At 42.5% G+C, this 8,971-nt stretch overlaps 1 protein-coding gene across 9 annotated transcripts in view; it reads left to right on the plus strand.

Annotated features, from left to right (window-relative positions):
• SF3B3 (splicing factor 3b subunit 3) overlaps window positions 1-8,971 on the plus strand; it is a 73,960-nt gene that overhangs the window by 44,341 nt on the left and 20,648 nt on the right. For 7 of the 9 annotated variants that reach the window (XR_012327914.1, XR_012327915.1, XR_012327918.1 and 4 more), the window contains exons 21-26: window positions 17-142; window positions 545-757; window positions 1,270-1,368; window positions 2,041-2,184; window positions 2,800-2,904; window positions 3,307-4,323. Coding sequence is in view for 1 of the 9 variants with exons in the window: in XM_019941270.3 (XP_019796829.1) it covers window positions 17-142; window positions 545-757; window positions 1,270-1,368; window positions 2,041-2,184; window positions 2,800-2,904; window positions 3,307-3,447 (828 nt within the window). In the remaining 8 variants the exon portion in view is untranslated. Of the gene's footprint in view, window positions 1-16; window positions 143-544; window positions 758-1,269; window positions 1,369-2,040; window positions 2,185-2,799; window positions 2,905-3,306; window positions 8,969-8,971 lie in introns of those variants that run through there. The other 2 variants (XR_012327921.1, XM_019941270.3) reach the window with 2 other exon arrangements.

The following is an 8,971-nucleotide window of genomic DNA, read 5'->3' on the forward strand; positions in this document are numbered from 1 at the left end:
GTTTTTCCTCTCACAGACTCCAGTGGAAGAGGTCCCTGCTGCCATTGCCCCATTCCAGGGGAGGGTGTTGATTGGTGTGGGGAAGCTTCTGCGAGTCTATGACCTGGGAAAGAAGAAGTTACTCCGAAAGTGTGAGAACAAGGTAAACATGGAGACCCTGGTGGGGTGGTGGACAGCAACTGTTAGAATGATATGTCTTTATCAGGACCTTCTTTGTCTTCCAATGCCAGGTTAAGAATTAGGCCCTTGAGACTTGAGAAGGGGAGGAATAGGTGGGTTTCTTGACTTCTTTACACTAAGAGCCAGATTTCTCTCCTTGCTTCTGTAAGGAATTTAACTGTGACAGGCATATATTTCCACTATATTAAAACCAGTTAGCTCTTTTTCCCACCTTCTAGGAATTTATTGCTGACTCCTTGCTGACTCCTCTTCTTTGGTGTGTGCCATTCTTCAGACCATATATATGCTGCAGTCATGGTAACCTGGACTTTCTGTTGATACTGCACCCCAAGGTTACACCCATTGCTGTCCTTGTTTTTCCCAGCATATCGCCAATTACATCTCTGGGATCCAGACAATTGGACATAGGGTAATTGTATCTGATGTCCAGGAAAGTTTCATCTGGGTTCGCTACAAGCGTAATGAGAACCAGCTTATCATCTTTGCTGATGATACCTACCCCCGATGGGTCACAACAGCTAGCCTCCTGGACTACGATACTGTGGCTGGGGCAGACAAGTTTGGCAACATTTGTGTCGTAAGTTGATGTTTACTTGGGTTACAATGATGTATAGGAAAGCTGACCCAGTTTGTTTGTGGTAAAGCCAATTACCCAAGACTGTGATCTCTGATATGGAAAGTAAAAATGGGTATAAAATTCTTTAAGTTTCCCCTACCCACACCCCATTCACCTCCCTCATCCCCATGCAACATGATTTAATAATGATAGATTTAGTTTGAGCTAAGGACTAATATTTATTTTTACTTTTTGCCAAAATTTTGGCTTATCTTTTAAAGCCCAGTCTGGCTTTTCTTGTTTATGTTCTGTGGTCTCCATTTTTGCTCTTTAGTTTTTTGTTTTTTGGGGTTTTTTGCTTTTGAGTTCGTCACTCCTCGGACATCAGAAGAGGTGCAGGAGACTTGGGCTCAGGCCTCTGCCAAACTCGGGGCCCCAAGGTTTGCGTGCAAGGACCTGGGGCAAACGTTGCTTGGTGACCGAGGTGAGTAGGTTCAGGACCCAGCCCTGTGATTTGTGTCACTTCATTGTAGGTGAGGCTCCCACCTAACACCAATGATGAAGTGGATGAGGATCCCACTGGAAACAAAGCCCTGTGGGACCGGGGTTTGCTCAACGGGGCCTCTCAGAAGGTAAGATTGCAGAAGGGACCACAAAGGAGGGGCACAAGCCTGCGTAGCACATTCTTCATGACCCTCACCGAGGAAACATTTCTTTAGTGAATTATCCACAGTGCGTGTGACTATGTTGAGTGTTCTCCCATGCATGGTGGGTTTGACACAAGGTAACCAAGTTACTATCCCATTTTTATGACAATAGAAGAGAAATTTTTCTGAGACATTTTAGCAGTATAAATCTCTGCATAGTGGGTTCCTTAGAAAGGATGGTTGCACAGGTTCATTCCAGATACTAACCAGCTCTTCTCTGAAGTATGCCCTGGGCTTTACTCTTCTCCTGTAGACATATACTTCTGTATCTCTGGACTTTTAAAAATAGATCCATTTTAGAGGGCAAGCCTAGAGATTGCTGTTTTTTATACTTTTCTTTTCTTCTTTTTGCAGACTTGATAATTTAACAAAAAGGTTTTGTAGTTATAAATAAAAAATGATCTAACTTCAGCATGTTTGTGAGGGCATTAAGCTCTAAGTAAATGCTAAGGACATTTCAAAGTATTTTTAAATTTTAGTAATTTTTGAATTTCCGAAAGTGGTGAAATCTGGCCTTTGGAGGCACTGTTTGCTCTTGGGAATCTAGAACATGCTCCTGAGGGCACATATAGTCACTATTCTGGTTTCAACTTGCAGGCAGAAGTGATCATGAACTATCACGTGGGCGAGACAGTACTTTCGTTACAGAAGACCACGCTGATCCCTGGAGGCTCAGAATCGCTTGTCTATACCACCTTGTCAGGAGGAATTGGCATCCTTGTCCCGTTCACATCCCATGAGGTGACATCTTCCACACTGGTCTGGCTTTTGCCTTCCCAAGGTTGTTTCTTGGTGCTAAATCTGCCTAAGAGGGCAATCCATTTTGTCTCCATCTGTAACTAGGAGTGTTGTGCAATTTTTATAAGGTGACAGGAGTGCCTGGGGAGATAGGAATCTTGATTTTTTTTACCCCCTGTGGAAAGCCATCTGGTTTTATACTGTACCAGGGTTTGGTTAGTCAGAGGCTGAAGCCCCAGAACAAAACCCCACAGACCAGGAATGATGGGCTGGTGTGGACTGGGCACTTAATGCCTCCTAGAGTCAGCTCTTGGTTTGGCTAGATTTGGTTTATGTAATTGCTGCCAAGGAAGCTGTGGTTAGGAATCTGACTTTACAAATCACTCTTTGCATATGGTGTTTTCTCTCATGTTTTGCAAATACAAAGGGGTTTTCTTTCACTTTTTAGCTGTCTTGTTGTAGCAGGAGAACCTGTGGTCATGAGGAACAATTAGATACTTAACATCTCCTTGGTGGTAAAAATCAATAGCTTCTCTGTTCATTGTGCTTTGGAAACTGTAGACTAGTAGTTGAAATCACTTTTTTCTTTTAGTGACAGATTCTTTGTTTCTTTGCCAGGACCATGACTTCTTCCAGCATGTGGAAATGCACCTCCGGTCCGAGCATCCCCCTCTCTGTGGGCGAGACCACCTCAGTTTTCGTTCCTATTACTTCCCTGTTAAGGTAGGTCTTTCTTGGAAACTCGAGTTGAAAAAGGGGATCCTCAGCATATTTAACCAGTCTTTTTCTCTGGGCCTCCCTCCCTTAAAAATCGGAACAGTCCTGAATGAAGGAGCATTGAGGATGTGGATTGATGGAGGCAGTAATGTGGGAGAGGAGTAGTTAGTGATATTCAGAGACCTCTTCCCTCAGGGCAGACCATAGCCAGAGAAAAGTTTTCACCCAGTTTTGCTAATCTGAACTCTGGCTACTAAGGGTCAACTTAGAATAGTATTCCTGGCTCTGTAAATGTAGTTCAGGTTTCTGAGGGAGAATAAAATGCTTTCCTTGAAGTTGCTGCTTTAGCATGTGCCATTTTCTTTGGGCATCTAACCTTTTTCTTCCTCTCATTTTTTCATGCCTTAGAATGTGATTGATGGAGATCTCTGTGAGCAGTTCAACTCCATGGAGCCCAACAAACAAAAGAATGTCTCTGAGGAACTGGACCGAACCCCACCTGAGGTGTCCAAGAAGCTTGAGGACATCCGGACTCGCTACGCCTTCTGAGCCCTTCCTTTTCCTATGGGGCTTTTCAGAGACCTTATTTCCCTCACCACCTGGTTCTGAATTCATGTGACAGAAGAAGGGTGGCTGTATAATTAAGACTTTGTAATATTAAAGCTAGTAGCTCTTCCCCATCCACTCTTCCCCTGGAGTGACTGGTTTCCCCTAAAATTGGCACTGAGATTTGCTACACTTCTCCTTGCCTGGTACATAATACATTGCCCCCAGGTTCCGGTGTGGAATACAGTGTCCCTTTTCCCAGAGCTTTCTCGCATTGATATTTTTGGCTCTGCTCTCTACTTTTGTATACACCCTTAATTTTTAACTGGTTATTCTGTAAATATAGTTTTGTATGATGTTATCTTTGTGGGAGGCGGGAGACAAGCTGAGATGGGGACCAGGTTGGCTATAGTACAACTCCGGAGTTCTGCCACCCTGGAACCTAACCAGAAATACAAACCTAGCTTTTAAGGTGGCTGGTGTCCATGTGTCTTTGCTGAGAATCTAGGTGGGAGATTGGAGCCCAAGTTGGAGCAGGAAGAGCTGAGTGTCCTCCTTCCAGTTACCAACTTGGACTTCTGGCACCCTGTGGCCTCATGCTCCCAGCTCTGTGATGGTTTTTAGCTTTCTCTAGTCTTTTCTACTATGCAGATGAAACTTGGGCTTGATAATAATTATATAGTCATCTATATCTCTTCCCATTGGATAGTGAGGAAGGGTGGCTGGTTTCTTCTTCCCTGTTTTAGCTCCCTTCTACTTTGAAGCCTTAGAGTGAAGGATTTGGCATGAATTCCAGCTGCCTAGTCTCTTAATAGATGCTCCTTTTACTTCCACAGCTCCTGAAATGATCATTTGCCATCTGTCTACTAGGAAGGATCAGTAAGTACAGAAGAACCTGCCCTTGGGAATAAAGTCAGTACATGTGGTCCCTTTTTAAAGGCACATGGGTAATGGGGTCGGGGGCGGGGAGGCCTGTCTTCAACAGACATCTTAGGTGGGCTCTGGAGGGCCTTTGGAGTATGTGGAGGCAGCAGCTGGAAGTGACCCAGTGTCAAATGTTCCAATTCACATTTGAGAATTCAGCCTTCCCACGTCAAACTGTATGGGAAGCCTTAATGTTCCAGGCAATCCGTCAGCTTCATTGAACATGGAGAGGCCTGAGTCATTTGTTTTCTGAGTACTTCACAGAGTAAAACCCTTTTTTGTTTGTGTGCTCAGCACTTCCATTGAACAGATTCTCTGGCAGGCACTGGGTTAGAGTCAGGAATGGAGGTGGTTAGATATAATCTTTGACCTCTAACAGCCCACATTCCAAGTGCAGAGAGGGTTCCTGATGCTATCCCTGGAACTGTGTATCTCTTTAATCACAGCTTGGTTTTGGATCAGTCAGTAGAGACCTGAGCTTTGCCAGGAATTGAATCCCTAAATGACACTTCATTTTCTCAGTTCATGGGTATACATAGTAGACAGTACTTTTGAATTACATTTGCATAGTTTGATTCCAGGGCTCATTTTTGCTGTGCCCCCCGCCCACTTGTTCCATTTAGCCTGTCAGATTGATTGTATGATGTTGATGTGCGGTAGTATGAGAAACTCAGCATAGATATTTGAGCAGTGACTCCTTGTTCCTAGGCTCTCTCCTGAAATACTTCTTCCTACAGTAGTAGGGGGGTTATGTAAGAGCGGAAAACTTGATCTCTGTATAGAATCAGGAATTGCCACCCTTTTTTTGTTTTTATTATGTAGACAGCAGTTTATTGTCCAACCCAGGGGAGGAAGACACCACGTCACTCAGGGATACTGCATGCGATCCATGCTAGACAACATGGGGGTTGCATTCAGGAACCCAGTAAACAACTAGGGGCTTTGGGAGGCAGGCTTTGTAATATCAAGAGGGTGGAACTTCTCTTGTTCTTGTGGGAAGTTGTGATTGGCTTGTTTGAATAAACCCACAGACTGGCAAGGAGCTGAAACCTCCCCAGAGGTGGGCAGGACCTGTGCCTGGTCCTTTGGTACAGAGGATTGTTTAGCCAGGGAACCTCATTCATGAGAACAGAGTGGGGAGGGGAGCTTTGGCGATTAGGCCACTTGAAGCCCTTCTGATTTTATAGCATGAGATACTGGACCTTAATTTTAGATCTTACACCATAACTGGGAATGTGTGGTCATCTGATTATTGCTCCACTAGAGAGCTACTGGTAGGCCAGGCAAGGGTGAATTTCACATTGGATCATCATCTTGTGCTTCCAGTGTATTACAAGATTCTCTTCCATTCCTGGGGAAAATGATAACAAACTCAGTGGAATTGTCAGAGAAATATGGGTGTGTATTGGAAAATGTTATCTGATAGAGGACAGCAAATCATGAGCTTATATTCTGAGCATCGTGCTAAGCACAGTGAGAAATTCTCAAGGCTCGCTCAGCTGAACTTGACATTCTAGTAGGGGAGAGGAGGCTTATACATGTGAAATAATCAGCCAAATATGTTTATAGTAGAAAGAGAACTAGAATCAGGCAACGTGTCTGATCTGGTTGGGCCAAATAACAGCTGATTGAATTTGGGCAAGCCATTAAAACTTCTGAGCCTTGGCTCCCCCAACTGTAGAAAGTGAAAGGAGAGGTGTAATATACGCTGCACAGAAGTCCCTAAGTATGTAGCCCAACCTGACTTAAAACAGCATCTTAGTTCCTCAGAATTCCAACATTCATCAACAAGTCAGTGACCCTGTATCTCTTGGGAGTACAAATTGTGTTTGTATGTTTGTTTTATTTTTTTCCCCAAATTTTCCTCATCATGAAAATCATCCCTTAGGCCACTCAATAAAAAATACAGATTCCTAGGAGTCTCCCCCTTAAATCTGGAATGGAATTTGTAAATAAGTCTAGACATGAACTCACAGGCCTGAGTTCAGTCAAGTCTCTGCCCCTGATTAGATCCACGATTTTGGTCAGGCCAGTTGGCTTCTCGTGCATAACATGGAGATAAACAGGATTGGTGTCACAATAAAATGAGAGCATATACCTAAAACACCCAGCAGTCAGCCCAGCATGTTGTAGGTTCTTATTGATCCAAACCCCAGCCCTTAATATGTGGGGCTTGGATCAGCACAGTGAAGTCTTCCATTTTCCTTTAGGAGTCACCATGGATGCAGATCTCCTTCCCTTCCCACCCCTCACACATCACAGTGATGTTCTCTTTTCCCCTTACATTGCTTTACTTTTGATGTGTCTGTTGACTTTGTCATGTTCTCTCTTGTGGCCAAATGGGTGCTGGATGAGATACAAGTTTTGAAGGATATACAGACAGCATTTCAGCTCCATAACTGAGGGGGCTTCTCTGGATTTGATTTCTCTGAATTCTCACAGCTGGAAAGGTTTTCTTTTCTCCAGTTTTATTGAGATATAATTGACATACATCATTGTATCTATTTAAGGTATACGTCATAATGGTTTGACATATATAGTTTAATTAAATCCATCATCTCAAATACAATAAAAAGAAAAAGCAAAAAAAGAAAAACTTTTCTTGTGAAGAGAACTCTTAGGATATTCTCTTACCAACTTTCATATATATCATACAGCAGTGTTAACTCTAGTCATCATGTACAGTGCATTCCTAGTACTCATTTATCTTATGACTAGAAGTTTATATCTTGACCACTTTGCTCTGATGTCCTGTCCCCCCATTCTGCTCCGCACCCCTTCCCTCACAAATCTGATCTCTTTTTCTGTGAGTTTCCTTTTTTGGTTTTGTTTTTTTAGATTCTGTATATAAGTGATGTTATACAATAACTTGTCTTCTTCTGTCAGGCTTATTTCACTTAGCATAATGCTCTCAAGATTTATCCCGTCCTGCAAACACACACACACACACACACACACACACACACACACACACACACACACACATTTTCTTTATCCATTCATCTGTTGATGAACACTTAGGTTGTTTCCATAACTTAGCTATTGTAAATAATGCTGCTATGAACATGGGAGTACACACGTTTCTTTGAGTTAGTGTTTTCATTTCCTTTGGCTACATTCTCAGAAGTGGAATTGCTCTGTCATGAGGTAGTTCTGTTTTTACGTTTCTGAGGGTTGTCCATATTCTTTTCTGTAGTGGCTGTACCAGTTTACAATCCCACCAACACTGCACAAGGGTTCCCTTTTCCCCACATCCTCACCAGCATTTATCTCTTGTTTTCTTGGCGATGCCCATTCTAACAGGGGTGAGGTGATTTAGCTCACCTGAAGGACAGAGGACTTAGCTGTAGTTTGATTTGCATTTCCCTAATGACTAGTTTTGTTGAGCATCTTTTCATGTACCTGTTGGCCATTCATATATCTTCTTTGGAAAAGTGCCTGTTCAGGTCCTTTGCCCCATTTTTTAATTGGATTTTTTGTGTTTTGCTTTTGAGTTGTCTGAGTTCTTTATATTGTTGGATATTAACCCTTTATCAGATATATGGTTTGCAAATAATTTTTTCCATTCCATAGATTGTCTTTTTTACTTTGTTTCTTTTGCTGTGTGACTTTAGTCTAATGTAGTCCCACTTGTTTATTTTTTATTTTGTTGCTTGTGTTTTGTGTTTTAGGTGTATCCAGGAATTTTCACCATTGAGCTTTCTCGCATATCAGTGGGTTTGCTTGTTCTCTGCAAAACAGGGCTCTGACAAGTGGAATTTTAGGAGCACAGGCACAAGGAATTAGGCTTGAATATGTTGAGACCAGTTTTGTCTAGTTCATAGTTGTTGCTGTAGGACCTACAGAAAGTGTTTAATAAAATTTAGTGATTGGATACAGCTAAATTACAAATCCCATCTGTATAAGTGTTAAGGGGACCACGTCAACTCCTTTGGTTTAGTTGTGCAACCAGGTAAACGGAGAACTCTGTCCTGTTTTGCAAAACACATTAGAGGCTGCCGTAGAACTGAGAAGGAAGGCCATCCCACCAAGGCATTTGCTCTTGGTTATTAGGATTGCTCCCATTCTGCTGCTGTTAAATCTCTGCAATTTGGGTCTAAAAAAGTACTGAAAAGTTTTTAGCTGCCTCAACTTTTCCCTGACCTCACGAGTGGAGTTTCCACAGATGTTGTTTCATTTGGAAGATCTTTTGCTATGAATAGCATTCCTTTGGGGGAGGGGGGTTCAAGTTGGACTGTGGATGGAATGTTGGCTTTTGTTTTTTTTAATGCTAGCAAGACAGCTGCTGGGGCTGGGAAAGACTCTTGGGGTTCACTTACCTCATGGGGAGAGCTCTGGTCTCCAGAATCCATGCTGCTCCCATGACTGCAGCCTCTCTTGAGGTTATTAGTGGGAAGCCAGAAATGTTGGGAGAATTGTTCAAATGAATCAACCTGGCTTTCAGTTTTTTTTTTTTAATTCCTAAATTCTGTTTCTATTCAAAATAGAAATGCCATGTGTTTGTGTGAATCATCCACTTGCTCATTTGAATATGGAATATTGTATGTGAATATTTTAAGTTTATTGCACCCTTAAAATATATTCAAGGGCTGTATCCAGATCT

The sequence above is a fragment of the Tursiops truncatus genome, chromosome 19 (genome assembly GCF_011762595.2).
Source record: "Tursiops truncatus isolate mTurTru1 chromosome 19, mTurTru1.mat.Y, whole genome shotgun sequence".
NCBI lineage: Eukaryota > Metazoa > Chordata > Mammalia > Artiodactyla > Delphinidae > Tursiops > Tursiops truncatus.